This window comes from Lissotriton helveticus, chromosome 7 (assembly GCF_964261635.1).
Source record: "Lissotriton helveticus chromosome 7, aLisHel1.1, whole genome shotgun sequence".
Classification (NCBI taxonomy): Eukaryota; Metazoa; Chordata; class Amphibia; order Caudata; family Salamandridae; genus Lissotriton; species Lissotriton helveticus.
This window is the reverse complement of record NC_136068.1, coordinates 1,695,508,811-1,695,526,278: the sequence shown is the minus strand read 5'-3', so window position 1 is coordinate 1,695,526,278 and position 17,468 is coordinate 1,695,508,811. Positions and strand designations below refer to the sequence as shown.

General features: G+C 43.9%; 1 protein-coding gene across 1 annotated transcript in view; it reads left to right on the top strand.

Annotated features, from left to right (window-relative positions):
* The first annotated feature begins 5,877 nt into the window (after positions 1 to 5,877).
* The window catches only part of LOC144769642 (uncharacterized), a 1,000,462-nt gene continuing 988,871 nt past the window's right edge, over positions 5,878 to 17,468 (top strand). The window contains exons 1-2 of the mRNA XM_078653818.1: positions 5,878 to 6,109; positions 6,561 to 7,787. Of these exons, the coding sequence (XP_078509944.1) occupies positions 5,878 to 6,109; positions 6,561 to 7,787 (1,459 nt within the window). The remainder of the gene's footprint in view (positions 6,110 to 6,560; positions 7,788 to 17,468) is intronic.

Sequence of the window (17,468 nt, the reverse complement as noted above, 5' to 3'; positions counted from 1 at the left end):
ATTGACATTGACTAGGGTGATGACACTAGGTAACAGTCAGAGTCGTAAAAGGGATCAACATCCTAGGTACTGAAGACAAGCTTAGGGGTAAGCTTCTAAACATGTAGACCCGTGAGGAAACTGCCTATTATAACACTTTTTCCTCCTTTTCCCCACTTGTATTAATACCAGCTATGGGGAGTATTAAAGTTTATTTTTCTACACAGCCAGCTACTTTTTAACTCACTTACCTTCTGACCTTTCCACTCTCACAACAAAAACATTATTTATTTATTTGTGGATTTATTGAGTGCATACGAATCATCCCCGAAAGGATCTCTCGGCGCTATAGAAGGAGAAATTATTTCACTTCACTTGAAAGTGCTCCCACGTATCAGTAGGTCATAGCACGACCCATCCCGCAGCGGGGCGGGAAGAACCCAATGATGAAGCATGCCACCAAGGGACCTTTTGGTGGGTGAGGGTTATTTTAAAACACATATCATTTCTCCCATGCTAGAAACGAATGGTTCTCTTGGGTTTAGTCACTGTTGGAAAGGACAGCACGTTGTTTGGGAATTGAGAGTATATTTAAAGGACCCCACAACAATGGGATACTTGGGGAAACTTTAGCGGGTTCCGAACATGTAAAAATATTGCAGATCCTCACTCAACAGTGCTTCTAGCACAAATGTGGATTTTGGGAAGCTCTTTACTACAATGTGGGAAGTGAAATGTGCAATTTGACTAAACCCAGGGCATATAAAATAAACTCATTTTTATAAGGGTCCTCCTCATAAATGCCAGAACCCCCCCCTCCTCCCCCCCCCACCTCCCACCCCTGGGACACCTAGGGGAGATCCTGGGAGTACATAATATGCCCAAAAATGTTAGTTTATTACTTAATTTGTGACCCAAACAGCAAATTTGAGTTTGGGCACAATTTGCATTTTAAAAGCAATCCTGCAACACAGGGCTGCTTTTAAACTGACCTCAAACTTGAGCAGCTCACATATGCACGTGCAGAAAGTGCTGCTGGCCTCTAAGCTGCCCTGACCTATTATATAATAAGGACGTAAAGGTAGTTTCAATCCCCCTGCCCTATTATGTACTAGTAAACTAACAAAACAAATGCCAGTACTGGGCTGTTTTCCTATCTATTTAACCAAGAACTGTTATGAATTGAACATGACAGTCTATAAACACTTTTGATACAAATTTATTTGAATATTTTCTCAAAATGTTTTCATATTTTCAAAACCAAAAACTTTTCAGTGCATATTGTAAATATATACAAAATGTACAATTACATACAAACTTTATACAAATAGAACGAGGGGGGATGGGGGGGAGAGGGGGACGAGTGTAGTACTACAACGTATCAAGTCTTTCAAAAAACCAAGACCCCCTCCCCCCCCCCCCCCCCTCCCACCTCGTTCCACTAACTATGCCATGGCCACCCCAATCCGCGACGGCTAATCAACAACTTGCCAGCATTATAGATAAAGCTTTTTGAACATACATGGCGCCTTTCACAAAAACCGGGAGTGACGTAGGTAGCACGCACACACCCTGAGTGATAACGTGATGAGAATGGACTATATTTAATATAACCCCAGATTGAAGGCTCCATTGTTATTAATCTGTTAATGAGAGGACTTCGTCAACCAGAAGGCAATTCAGACGGGTGCAGCGCAACAACTCATCCAATTTTTCGAGAAACCCTTTGTTTACCAATTTTGCTATGGTTACCATAGTTCGGGACGCCCAATCAACAACTGGCCATGAGTGATGACGAGGTACCTCAACACACACAGCGCCTTTTAAAATACCGGGAGCGACGTAGGGAGTACGCATACGGCCCCAGTGATGACTCACTCCGTACAGAGTACCCGGCGATTCAAGTAAGAGGACGATTAGGCTCTCCATTTTAGCGAAATGTCAAGACTTTGGTTTACCGCTGCTAAATGATCACACCCCTGCTGTTTGTTCAGTTGCAGACGCCGCGGCTCCGTATGATCCAAACCCGACGCAAAAAAGTTTTTTTGATACATTGAGAATTTTCCTCTACACCAGGTAAGCGGAATGCGAGCCTTACTGCATTTTAGTAACAAGCATTGAATGAATCCATTTCACTAAGACCTACCCGGTTTCATTTCCTTGTTCTAGGTTTTCGAATTATAAAGACGGAAGGTGAGCGCACGCCCCCTGTAATCATTCACCCCACAGTTAAAACTCAATGTCATACATGTAATCTTATTGTGATGTTTTGTTTGTCTCAATGTGTAGATTTAATCTCTCCGGACATTGCTCCTATACACAGGATTAAGGTAGGCAGTGTCGAGTTGACTGGTGGTTGCTACTTAGTTCTTGTAATTGCTATCTCTCAGTACAGATAGGCTAATTTAGTTCACACGTTTTTGTTTTGTCGAATTCGTGTTTGGTCCTGAGGAGAACCCCTACACTAAGGGGGTTCGAAACGCGTCGACCTTGATGGTCCAGTGTCGCAGAAAGGATTATAAATAAGAGAAAATATATTACATTCAGTCTTGACTAAAATTGCTGTGGCGATTTATGATTTGAATAAGATAGGGCTGATTTAGTATATAATGATTCCTAAATTTTGACACGGACCAATACCTCAGTAAAGTAAAGTAAAGTCCACATTTGTAAAGCACACAATCACCCGTAAGGGTCTCTAGGCGCTGGGGGCCGTCGGGAAGATTAAGCGAGCTATTGCCCAGAGTCACATGGTGCTGGGCTAACCTGCCGCCGGAGCCGGGGATCGAACCCTGGTCCCCAGATTCCAACGTCAGTCGCCCTGGCCGCGGCGCCACACCTCTCCCACCAGTGGTATTTAGTGTTTGTCGTTTTTTGTACATAAATGTTCTTTTGATGATTTATGTTTTCTGAATATAACTGGAATGCGTGAGGAGTGAAAGTTTAAGTATGGTTGTGTAAACCCTTATTTTATGTCGTGTATATATTTGTATAAAGTTTGTATGTAATTGTACATTTTGTATATATTTACAATATGCACTAAAAAGTTTTTGATTTGAAAATATGAAAAAAAATTAGAAAATATTCAAATAAATTTGTATCAAAAGTGTTTATAGACTGTCATGTTCAATTCATAACAGTTCTTGGTTAAATAGATAGGAAAACAGCCCAGTACTGGCATTTGTTTTGTTAGTTTACTTTAGTTTTGACTTAGCCTTGCTGGTTAGGAGTCTAGACCCTGTTTCGCTACTTCTCTCTATTATGTACTAGGGCCTTACAGGGGAGGTCATGCCAATCATAGGGGTACCATAACCCATAGTTTACCCTAGTGTATCTAGGTGTTTCACTGTATTCTAAGTATGTCTTCAGTGTAGCACTGGCCCTGGACCTAGTTAGGCAGAGCCCAGGGTCTGTCAGAGTCAGTTACCACCATTAACAGTCAGCAAAAAAGTTGGGGGTGCCCAGGTCACAGAACAGCTTTGCAACAGTGGCGTTGTCAAGTGGTGATACAAGGTTCAGCCAGATTTCCATGAGGAAAGGTTTTTCAGGGGCCTAGTCATGCAGCAGGTTCCAGATCTCAGTGGTGTGTTTGGTGAGTAAGCTTGTTTTGAAGAGCATGCATGTGAGTTTGGAGTGTTGTGTGGGTGGTTGCAGGATTGTGTGAGAGTGGAGAGTTGGGGGCTGTCTGTGGGGTGAGTGTTGGGAGTGGGGTATTGCATAATAATATGCAGGAAGCTGAGGAGAATTCTCCCTCAGTGGTGTGTGGTGAAGCGAGGCAGCAGTATGTGGAGGAGCGACCAGGGTTGAGGACACAGAGGGTCGCATTGTGGTAGTGACGGGAGGGCTAGGGTTCCTGCTGCTGGTTGCAGTTCAGGCATTGATAGGCAGAGATGGGTTACCTTTGGCATGCCATTGATATACCCGGTGAGCGTTCATGCTGTAGAAGTCATTAAGTAGGTCCTGGTATGGGAGAGTAGTGATGTCACTTCCTGTGCAGATGTATGATGGAAAATCCAGTGATGTCAATTCCTGTGCAGATTAATGTTTAACTACTCCATGCATCTAAGTCAATTATCTACAGCATTAAGGTAAAATAATTAGGAGTCACCCTGGATTACAAAACAACTGTTAATGTCATCACTGTATCATTGCCAGTAAAGCTCGCTCCTTAAACACCAAGTACATCTTGTGAGTTTGTGTAAATTGCCAACATAATTACCATAACAAAACATAGCACAAGATAGCATACCATGACAAAATGTCTGTGCCAATATATCACACATTAGGTGTGAGCGTCAGGAAATGACAAACTAGTCCACATTGTTTGGCATGACTAGAGATCTTTGCTTTTCATGAAGAAGTGAGATATTTGTTGTCTTCAGCCAAGATGTAGTTTTTCTTTACCCACCTCACTGCATTCTTAAAAACTGGACGCCCTACCCAGCATGGATGGGACCTCAGGCTGTAGAAAGGCCTATTTCCCAGCCGACACTGGGTGGCACTACATTCTCATTATCTCTATTTATTAGTTAGAAGTCCTGCCCTTGGACTTCTGGCAGGTAAAGGGTTCAGGACACAGAGAAGGAATGCAGACACTGCTGAAAGCAATAGTAAGATGCTGCGGGCAGGTCTCCTGAAGCCTTCTAAAACAGTGGGAATGTTCCAACTGCAGTGCAAGGTCTTGTATATACTATGGGGGCAGATTTACAAGCCCGCTGCGCCACTTTTGTGTAATTTTTAACATGGGAAAAATTACGCAAAAGTGGTGCAAGGGTCTTGTAAATCTGCCCCAATGCTTTTAAAAATTTCTGGAATCGAAAAGCCTTGATCAAGGACTTCATGCAGCAATAGATACTCTAACTCTTTGCTCTGATTCATCAGCTATCAGTTTCCACCCTGACCACACTACCTTTGCATTCCAGTACATCATTTGTCTATCTTTAAATAGGTGTGAAACACTGCAGCTATACCGGTAGACTAAAGGTAGACCAGAGAACTATATAGTTCACAGTCCAATGAGCTGGGCTATAGATCTAGTCATTGTGAGCATTTGTACTTGGATCCGCCAATTCCCTCTCAAGTCAGAAAGTGACTATGAGGTTTTACTTTACAGAATAACCCAGCAGTCCTTAAATATCTATTCCTGACCTCAACCAGTTGGATGTTGCTGTAACTTGGATATACTGTGATGTCGAAAAATGATGCTATGGCCTTTTTTGTATAACATTTCACAGCTCCACCTCAAGAAGTCACATTGATTAGATCCTTCCTTACAGACGAGGTGGCCCTGCATTTCATTTAAAGGTCCTTGTTTGACCATCTTATGGAAACTGGCATGGATGTGGGTCTGATGGAAAACTGCTGCTCAGTGCCAATGCTCTGAATATGTAGAGAACCCGCTGAAGAAAATCGCTATTTCCAAGCGTTGCCTTCTCATGGCTACAAAGGTCCTAAATGTCGCACAGTCTGCATTTCCAAACAGGGAATAAGACTGAAATAAAGCTGAAATAAAGAGCATATGCGGGATGCTTAACAGTAGGCCACGCTGTTAGACCAAAAGAAGACCCCTGAGAGTAACATTTGGGGTAGGCTTTTGAGTACCCACGTAGGCTAGTAATGTCTCCCTCAGCAAGTATGCAGGGGCATGGTCTGATGTTTGATGTCTTCGGAAGGTATTATCAGAACCCTGAAATGAACTTGCTAAAGCATTGTGTGAAGAATTTGTATTAGGCTTACCACTGAAGTACTGTGAACTCGTTCACATTAACAGAGAAAAACGTAAAAAATAAACATACATTAAACTTTCAAATAACGTCCCCCAAAAAGGTGCAGAGCAGGGGGAAACCGACTAAAACAACTTTTGCCTATAAACTTGAGGAGGAGGAGGTTAAAGGGTAAATGGGCGAGATCTACATAAAAAGGAAAGCAAATAGAGGTGCACATGCGAGAGGGGGGAGGCAGAAAAAGGAAGAAAGTTGTGTGAAAGGTGTTCATGGTCTTGATACAGAAGAAACTAACGAATATTCTGGGCACCCATCCCACCCTCACACTTCCTGGGAAGGAGAGAAAAGAGACCTGGCAGGCAAGACCAGCCGGCACCCGCAAAGTGCGAGGGAACAACCTGCCACCGGTATGCACACGAGGGATGAGAGTATTAACTGATAGACATGCACACTTGCAGGAGATGGGAGTCTGGGAACTGGAAATAGAAAATAATGAGGTCTCTAAGAAAAGTGACAGATAGACCACTCTCATAGCAGTCAACTCCACCCATGTCATGGGGGTTTATTATCAGCCACCACCACTAACTATGCAAGAACATGCGTTCTTACTGTACTCAACGATGGTATTGCCTACAAGTCCCAGAATGCCTATCACCCACTCCCAGCTTCCCTTTAACATGCCACGAGATTGGCAAAGATGCACTTCACGCAAGACAATCAGTACCCATGAGATGAGCTTTTAAATGGGTCTGGGTTTACAACCAGCACATCTGACCAGAACCCTTTGTAAACCCAATAACTCTTGCTGATCTCTAAATAACAAGAGCCACATCTTGACTCTATCTTTCTCTGCCGCAGGTCCCTGCTCAACAGACTCCCGAGGGAAGAGCTTCGTCACCATGTTCATGCAGAATTACCTACCCCAAGTTGATACACCATCTCTGAAATTGCTGATCACATCCTACTCCGACTCAAATTCTGTCACAGTGACCTGCCAGAAGACGAGCTTTGTTAAAGTGCTTACGGTGAGCGAGGGGGAGACAGTGCCTCTGCAGATACCAAGCACTGCTCAATTTCTCGGGACGGGCAAGTTCGACAATACAGTCACCATCCAGGCGGACAATGTGATCTCTGTCCTGGCAGTGAACCATAAGAAGTTGAGCACTGCCACCACTATAGTGTACCCAACGCATGTGTGGGGCACAGAGTACTACATTGTGACACCACGAGATGGACCGTCAGACAGCTTCAAGGAGTTCTCAGTGATCAACAATGAAGAAGCCAACAATGTGTACATTAAACTCACAGCCCAAGCCACCTTCCAGGGCAAGACCTATCCACCAAAAACCACTCTCTCGGTCATGCTTGAGCCTCTGCAGGCCATCCAGATCCAAAGCAAGGACGACTTGTCAGGCACCAGTATCGTGTCCTCCCAACCCTCGGCTGTGATGACCGGCCACACGTGCACATGGAAAAACACCAAGTGCAATCATGTCTATCAGCAGCTGCTGCCCACCTCCAGCTGGGGGGACACATTCATTGTGCCTGCAATTCCCGTACAGACCAGATCTGATTACGTATTTATCACAGCATCTGAAACCACACGCCTGGACTACCAAGCAGGATCCAGCAAAGAGACCAAGAGCTTGGGAGCAGGAGAAGTGGTGCAGCTCGAAGTTAAGCGGGCGAACCCTCTGTACATCAAGGCCACTGTAAGTATCCAGGTCATTCTCTACTTCACCGGCTCGACTCCCAGTGACGGCACCCTATACGATCCCTTCATAATCAATATACCAGATGTTGACAGCTACTGCACGTCCTACAACACGTATGGATTAAAAGACTTTGATAACAGTGTCATCCTGGTGGCCATGACATCAGCAACAGCTAGTATGACTTTCAACCAAGGGTCAATACCTGGACTGAAATGGAGTCCGATCGAGGGTACAGACTTCTCTTGGAGCACCTTAAGCGTGGGGAAAGATTTCAGCACTAACACTGTAGACTGCAGCTCTCCATTCCAGCTTCTGAGTTTCGGAGTATCTACCATGGACGGGTATGGATTACCGGGAACCTGCATAGCCCGTGAGTATGTCACATGACATCGGTCTATTCCAGGGAGTGCATCTGAGTATATCCTGCTCTGTGTGAACTATTAGGGGCATCTGAGAGTACATCAGACGGCCTGAGCCTGTAAGAACATCTGAGTGGTTCGCAAACTGTTGGAGACTGTAAATATATGAGTGCCTCTAACACTACGATATACATTGAGTTTATGTGAGTGTTTCTTGCACTTGAGAAAGAGTGTGTATTTCTGAGTGTATGTTACACTAAGAGATACAGTGAGTATACAGGAGTGCCTCTTACACTACAAGATACAGTGAGTATAGGTGAGCACCTCTTGCACTTGAGAGACACTGAGTATATCCGAGTGCATCTTACACTATGAGATGCCATGAGTATAGGTTAGTGCCTCTTACACTATGAAATACCGTGAGTAAATATGAATGACTCTTACACTAAATGATACAGTGATTATATGTGAATACCTCTTGAACTTGAGATACAGTGAATATACATGAGCGCCTCTTGCACTTGAGGTACAGTGGGTATTCATGAGTGCCTCTTACACTACGAGATTCAGTGTGTATACATAAGTGCCTCTTGCACTTGAGATACACAGTGGGTATACATGAGTGGCTCTAACACTATGAGATTCAGTGAGTATACATAAGTGCCTCTTGGACTTGAGATACACTGAGAATCTCTGAGTGAATCTTACACTACAAGATAGTGAGTATAGCTCAGTGCCTCTTACACTATGAGTTACAGTTGGTATATCGGAGTGCATCGTACACAACGAGATACAGTGAGTATATCTGAGTGTATCTTACACTACGGATGCAGTGAATATACATGAGTGCTTCTTACACTATGTGATGCAGTGATTATATCTGAGTGTCTTTTACACTACAAGATGAAGTGAGTATGTGTGAGTGCCTCTTACTCTATGGGATGCAGTGAGAATACCCGAGTGCTTCATACACTATGGTATGCAGTAAGTATATCGGAGTGTCTTATACACTACGAGATACATTGAATAAATGTGAGTGCCTCTTGCCCTTGAGATACGGTGAGTATGTCTGAGTGCATCTTACACTTTAGATGCAGTGAGTATACATGAGCGCCTCTTACACATGATACAGTGAGTGTACATGAGTGCCTCTTGCACTTGAGATACAGTGAGTATATCTGAGTGAACCTTAAACTGTGAGATGCAGTTAGTATAGGTGAGTGTCGCTTGCACTTGAGATACACTGAGTATATCTGAGTAAATCTTACACTACGAGATACAGAGAGTATATATGAGTGCCTCTTCCATCTGAGATACAGTGAGTATATCTGAGTGCATCTTACACTATAAGATACAGTGATTATACATGAATGCCTCTTGAACTTGAGATAAAGTGAGTATACATGAGTGCCTCTTGCAATTGTGATACAGTGGGTACACATGAGTGCCTTTTACACTATGAGATGCAGTGAGTATATCTGGGTGCCTCTTACACTACAAGATACAGTGAGTATATCTGAGTACCTCTTGTACTTGAGATACAGTGAGTATATCTAAGTGTATCTTACACTATGTGATGCAGTGAGTATACGTGAGTGCTTCTTACATTACGTGATACAGAGAGTATATCTGAGAGTCTTTCAAATTACAAGATGCAGTGAGTATATCCAAGACACTAGTATGGGGTACACGCAGGTACACAGCATCCACTACTCTTTTCACAGGGTGGACGCCGTCCCCCCTACCAAGAAGTTGGGGCCACAGAAATATGCTGAACTTGTCCCAGTGTAAGACACCGGGACAAGTTCAGCAGCACCTACACGTCTGCTTTCAATTCCCAGCAGCAACATGCAGGCAACAAGGGAGCTTTTTTTCACCTTCAGCTGGGCCGAACTTACGGAGCTACCATGCCTACTTTTGTTTGAATATTCTGACTGGAGGCGGCCTGGAACCTCAAACTTAAATGTAAATGCCATGGCGGGGGAAACAAAGACACACAGCTTGTTATCTCTTCATAGGTACTTAAGAGAGGCAGCATTTGCCTTTGTTCAGTGTCTGTATATAAGAGATTCATTTACTGTAAGAATGTCAGATGTGTTGGTCTGGCCCAGTATTTACACAAATAATTTCAAGAACACTATTTTATTTCTTTTATAGCGTTACCCAACCCAATGCAGGGTGTCAGTGCTCTTTACATAACATACACATTATACATTGACAATAAATCACGTAAATGTGTAAATCAATGTACAAGATGAGTGAAGTGAGACAGGGTTACAAGTTGTGTAAGTCACATGTCCTTCATAGCTCACTGTGCTATATTACAGTATTACAATTTATGAACTGCAGGAAACAAAAGGATCTCTGTGTTAAAAGCAGTAACCCACTTTACTATTGACATAAAATAAAAGTCTGTCATCTGCATGTTACATGATTTGCTTTGCAGGAGACACATTAACCTTATACTACTTTGAAACAAATCAGGGACTTCACAAAACACAGGTCTCTCCAAAAAATACGTTAAACTCCAGCGTTATCTCACAGCAGGTGCCTTAACCCAAACAAATATTTTAAAATGTAGACTTTGCAACCAATTAAGCATAACAGATGTACTGCCATGCTTCTCCTTGTTACAATTTCTTTGTGGCAGGGCTTGAAAAACATAAATGTATTAGGTGAGGCCCAGATTTTGCGTCGGGATTGCGCCACGTTTTGGCACAACCCCTACACCAAATCTAATTTGTTAAATTTCATAAGCACTTAAATGTACTCATTATATACCTGATAATTATATGTGTGAGGTCTTAATATATGAGGTCACTTCTTGTGATGTCACAAGCAATGTCACGCGTCATGACATCATACGCTGTGATGGCACGCGTCATGAGTTTCCCTGCATAATTCCTAACCTGGTTAGTCCCCCGCTTCTTTTTTTAGGACTTGTGCCCTGAGTATATCTGAGTGAATCACAGACTGGTTAAGGCAGTAAGTATTTGAGTGTGTATTAGAAAGTATCTTCAATCCTGTAAGTATATGTGTGTGCCGTACATTTATTAAGCCAATAAGGATCTTTGAGTATACTTCAGAATGTCTATGTAAGAAGTAAATATATCCGTGAGTATTGCACGCTATTTAATCTAGTACATATAATTGAGTGGATCCTAGAATGCCTGTCTTGTCTTTACGTTTGCGCCAGTAAGTCATCTGCGAGTATTTCAAACCGTCTAAAGAGGCCGTAAATATATGAGCGGACCGTATATGTATATTTGAGTACAACAAAAAATACTCGACTGTGTTTTGGTCTATTTAGCTGAACCATTATTTAATTCTGAGTGTGGAAGGGATTGTACATCTTACTATAGCTGCAAGTGTAGGTCTGTTGAACAGTCTAGCGGCGAAACAGCCCTACTACCCCTTTACTATTGAACCTCGTGCAGCTTTCCTAATGTACTCCAAGGAACATTGGCAGGTCCCGCGGACCCGGATACTAAGCGGCTCAGCAGTAATTTTCAACAAAAACCTCTGCCGCCGCCTGGCGGGTAGAAAAAAGCACTTCCTCGACCTCTTGCTGTATCCTAGTGATGATGGTCAAGCTTATTATTTGAAAACTGAAATGTACACGTGTCTGCACACTCTGGCAGGCTTGTCATGAGACCCTTCAGCTTTCATGAAAATTTATCCCAAAGACCTCTAACACACGGACAAGTTTTCACTAGTTCTCCTAACGCGTTCTGGGGTATTCATTCGCAACAATTCCGGTTAGTCGTATTTTGAAAGTGTTCACAATCAAATATTTTGCCCATCCGGTACTGGAAAATCACGTCTATGGGCCTTATTTATGAAGGCCTTGCGCCACCGTTGCGTCACTTTTAACATGGGAAAAAGTGACGCACCGGTGGCGCAAGGCCTTCATAAATAAGGCCCTATGTATTTTGTCGTACGTGCCACACATCAGTGTCTCCCTTTAGGGAGTTCGTAGCACACTACTACGTGTACATCTGCCAGGCCTCCCACCCGAATGAGACCCCCAAGCCATTTGCAACTCATCCACAGAAATCCTCAGTCTGGCGACGACGGACAAGGAGAACTGGGTATCCACACTGTGATTTCACATGCCGTAAGCAGTTAGGCGCCCATCCCATCATCCATAACGAGGCCGCTGAAAATTGAGTGCATCACTTTGAACTGTCGGTCTCTGCATAAAAATAAAACCTGGGGCCATATTATCAAGGAATGGCGATAACATTATCACTGCTTTAGCGGCAGGAAACTGCAGCTAAAGCGGTGATAATGGACTTGATATTATGCCCTTGTGAATTTCCATAGAAACCCAGGTTCTGGTGTGAACCTGGGCTTCTATGGGGATTCACAAGGGCATATTATCAAGCCCATTATCGCCACTTAAGCAACAGTTTCCCGCCTCTAAAGCGGCGATAATTTTAACGCCGGTCCTTGATAATATGGCCCCAAGGGGCATATTAGCAAGAACCTCTTTAAAATTATCGCTGTTTTAGCATCAGGAATCTGCCGCTAAAATGGCGATAATGGCCTTGCTAATATGCCTTATAGAATTCCAATAGAAGCCCAGGTTAGATGTCGTGCACATCTAACCTGGACTGCTATTGGAATTCTATAAGGCATATTAACAAGCCCATTATCGCCGTTTTAGCTGCAGTTTCCTGCCACTAAACCGGCGAAAATTTTAACGAGGGTCTTGCTAATATGCCCCTGAACTCTTTGATTTCCTAAGATACTCTAGTCAAGATGCACTGTTTCTAACCAAAACCAAAACCTAAACAAAACCTGGCTCTTGGATAGCTCGAGCCCGGAATCCTCAGTGCTATCCCGAAGGGCTACGCAATAGTTAGGAAGGATTGCTTCCCTCATTGGTGTGCAGGAATTGTGATCATTTTCTAACAGTACATTAAATGTACGCTTACAGACACAGAGCTGAAGGAGCGTCAAGCCTCCCTCTTTTCTCTAGCCTTCTCCACTACTAGCTCAATGGCTGTTTTCTTATTTATCAACCTCCAGGTCCTGCGTCTATCTTTGTGCCCTCATTAACGGGTTGTCTTTCCTCTTACGCCCTATGATACAATACCTTTGTTGTCCAAGGTGTCCTTAACATTCACTTCTAGGATGCCAATTGTTGTCTGGCAACTTCTATTATTAATTACCTGAATATTTGCCAATTATCACAGAGGGTTAACAGCCTACTGTATCTTAGGCCACCTGTTAGACCCTGGGGCTTATTTATGAGCCCTTGCTTCACTTTTGCGCTGCCGGTGCGCCACTTTTTTTGACGCTCCAGCGGTGTAAAAAATGTGCCTTTTTGAACCATATTTACAAAGTGACGCTTCTAGGTAGATGCATCACTTTGTAAACCCCTGCACCACAATATACTTGCTCCAGGTATAATGTATGCAGGGGGGCATTCCGACGCAAGAAAGGGTCGTAGAAGTGAAGTAGTGAAATCTATAAAATTTCACTGCAACACTTCTAGGATGCAAATGCGTCAATATCTTACGCATTACCTACGTATTACCTACGTAAGACTGACGCAGGCACATTTAACATGGGTCTTGCCATGTATAATGACTCATTATTGGAGTTACGTCACTATTGTGACACTCTCCAGCAATGCGTCATTTTTGCGCTTACATATACGTCAGAAATACTGATGTATCTGTAACTCATTGCGACATACTGTAAATATGATGCATCATTAGTGTCGCAAGAAGGGCGCAATGAAAAGTGATGCATCACTGTTTTGCTCGCAGCAATGCATCACTTTTCTTAAATGAGGCCCCCAGTGTTTGCCAACTGACAAGCTCTGCCCGTTGGAATAGCTAACCCCATCCAGTGGTGTTATCATTATATGATCCCCTTCCAAGTAGATCTGGTGAGCCCCCTTACAATTTTTAGGATCTGTGGTACCTATAGGAATGCTAAATTGGCATGGTCTCTATGTAGGCTTTAACGTAAGCCTTACAGACCCAAATACGTGTGTTGGGGAAGGACTGTGAATCAGCTAACCATATAATGGAAAGTTGGATCACCAGTGCTCTTGATAGGGTGGTCCTGCTTAAAGGCTGTACAACACGCAGAATCAAACCATTGGTGGAATGGTTCAATGCCGAGCTCCTCTCCTTAAAAACATTGTGCAAACAGCTTGAGTGCATCTGGCGTAAAGCTAAGACTGTCACCAGTAACTAGACTATCATGGTGCTACGAAAATCTATCATAAAACATCCGAAATACTAGGAAACTTTTCTTATACCAACAAAAGCGATTCTGCACAAACCTTAGCTAGGGAATTATTCTTGATCGTTAAATCTTTGACATCGCTAGATCAGGTCGCCCCGCAAGCTACCCCCACCCTAGAGAGTTGCAATACCATTGCCCAATTCTTTCACGACAAAGAGGAGGATGTATATCAATACTTTCCATGAGCCACCAGGAAATTCGGTAGCCAGGAAGCCTGGGGGGAAGAGCTAGATACAACAGGGGGCCTGTCAAATTTCACCCAGCTCTCCTGGGAGGAACTACGATCCCTGATTATCAGGATCAAATCAGGCTCTCCCAAGGATCCTGCACCCTGTAGGATCTTGAAATCAGCGGTGAAATCCATTCTATCTGGTCTACGCAACCTTCTCAATATTTCTTAGAACATCGGGCACGCTGGCCAAATTTTGAAAACAAGCAATAGTTAAGCAACTTCTTAAAAAAAAACTTCTCTAGACCCAGCCTTACCGGAAAACTTTAGACCCATTTCTCTTATTCCATTTATTGCCAAAGTTGCAGAAGAACATGTCAATAGCCAATTAACACATTTCATCACAGACAACATTCTGTTGCACAAGTCTCAATCTGGCTTTCGGGCTCAACACAGCACTGAGTAAGCATTGCTGCTGGCCTCGGAGTCACTCAGAGACTTGACATATAAAGGCCAGACTGATGCCTAAATCATGCTACATAAGTGCAGTGTTTGACACCCTTAAATGGCTAGCCTCCTTTCTTCAAGGGCGGTCTTCCAAGGTAGTAAATACCCCCTATGCCTCTGGAGAATTTCCCCTACATCAGGGGGTGCAGCAGAGTTCCACTTTGAGCACACCGCTATTTAACATTTATGTGAGACCCCTGGCAGACTTCGTAGTTAAACACAATGTTTCCATGGTATCGTACGCTGACAATACACAACTGATTATCTCGCTTGCCCAGGATGAGGGTGAGTCAGCATCTAGCTTTTAAATCTTGTGTGGTAAACCTGGCCCAATGGATGAGTTTAAGTTGTCTCAAACTGAACGCTAACGAAACCATGGTCATGAAAGTAAGGAAGCAACCCTCAATATGGTCCTCGGCCTGAAAGCCACAGACACCAGGTGCCTTCCAAGACCCTAAGACCAAAGTTAAAAACCTAGGGGCATATTATCAAGCACGGCGATAGAAGTATCGCCGCTTTAGCGGCAGAAAACGGCTGTCAAAGCGGCGATAATGGGCTTATCGCCGCTTTAGCGGTCGTTTTCTGCAGCTAAAGCAGCGATAATTTTAACGCCTGTAGTTAATAATATCCCCCTAGTACCTTGATTTGATGCATCTCTTTCCTTTGATGGCCAAATTGCATGTTATGTTATGTTATGTTAAGAATTTTATGAGCGCAACAGCTGCTCCAGCAACGAGGCGTCCCTGCGCTGCTAGATCAAAAGAGACAGATACTCAGGGCTAGCCAATCATAGACAGAAGAAACCTATAATGGTGGAAAAAGAAAGGTTTTAATGGCTTTCCGAAAAGCCAGCAGGTTCTCGTACCACGAATGTGGACCGGCAAGGAATTCCATAGTTTAGCCGCCAAGACTCGGAAGGAGCGACCACCCATGCGTGTTGAAAATAGCAATGTGTATGTACATAAGCGGCGTTCATTTGTGTTCACAGTACCCCTTGTTGTAAGCAGAACGGATATCGCTAAAACACTGACTGTGTTACCCCGCCAGCATAGACCCATGCACACATATATACAACAGCCATTTTAGGTACCGTGGTCTCTCTGTTTGCGATCGATCACCAGCGCCCTTCCCTGACCCTGCAAGCTTCCCCATGCACCCTGACCGCCCCCGCTCTCACATGCACAAATCATGAGCCCTCCCCTCCCGCATGACTCTGTCTCTGAGAATCGCACCCCGCGCCTGACCAACACCTCCTTTTCCTCCATGAATACCCCTCCTTTGATGACCTCTTCCTCTGAACCTAATTGTCTACATGGACCGCTGGTCATCCCTTAGCCTGAGGATACAGTGTATTGCCCACTACTGTATGCACTCGCCTCTCTTGAAAGGAGCCACTATTGATCATGACCTCGCCACCCCCTGAGATTCGATCAGGCGCACACATTCCAATGGAATCAGCAGAACACTCAGCTGCGTGACAGCCCCCTCCTATTGTATGGAGGATAAGGGCCCCTACTGTAGCCACGTGATGGAATATCTTCGTACTTCACAATGTCTTGATTGTAATAAAGGATGCCTGTGTGCCACAAACCTGTGTATAAAAGACGAAGCCTCAGAGAAACTTGTTAGAGCACCTCCCGAAGACACTATGCGAGTGTCCGAAATGACATGCTCTCCTCATGAGAAATAAACCTTTTTCCTTGTCTTCCTGCTTCCAGTGCCCGTCTCTTCATTTGGTAATTGTTTATGATGGGAACTAAGAGGCGCCTTGCGCCAGCAGCCTGGGCATCAGGAGCGTTATGGGCTGACTTTTCCACAATTGGCGTCCCAACGCGGGGTCCATCAGCGACATAAGGTCCGGTAAGAGAGGTCCAGACGATGGGGTGAACATCTAAATGATTGGAGTATACCTGTCTTGAGAGGGCCCTCGTCCGGCTGCCGATTGAATGAACTTCACCGATTCCGAACGGACCTCTCTCAAGTGACCTATTGTCCTGACTGGAATCCCACAGGACTGCTGCGGTAAAAACATGGAGAAAAGAGAACGATCGGGCGCTGGAAAAAGGAAGGCGAAGAACTGTCCACACGGTCCGGTCCGGGTAAGGTTAAGTAGGACGTCTTTACGTCTGATTGGTAGGATGGCTTTATCCATCGGATTGATTGATTGATTGTTGATATTGGAAACGGTATTTAGATACTGGTATTGTTCATTGATTGGTTCATTTAGCCTTGGGTGCTACTTGAAGTATTGGTTCTCTTGGAGACATTCTCTGTCTGCAAACAGCGACAGATAGGAACGTCTGTCTCCCTTTGCAGATAGTGAAGGATAGGTAATGCAGACTTTTGTCCCCATTGTAATCCGTCATGCCTATCTTTTCTCCCCATTGATTGTTTGTTAATCGGTTTTTATCGATTATTGCTTTTTGAGATATTCCCTGTCTACAAACGGGGACGAATAGGAATATTCTGTCTCCCTTTGCAGATAGTGAAAGATAGGTAATGCAGACTTTTGTCCCCATTGTAATCCGTCATACCTATTTTTTTCTCCCCATTGATTGATTGTTTGATCGAGCATTGAATTGCTCGAAGTTGGTTCTCTCAAGGATCTTCTCTGCCTACAAACGGGGAAGAATAGGAATATTCTCTCTCCCTTTGCAGATAGTGAAGGGTAGGTAACGCAGGTTTTTGCCCCCATGGTAATCCGTCGTGCCTATTTTCATTCCTCATTGATTGATTGTTTATCCGAACA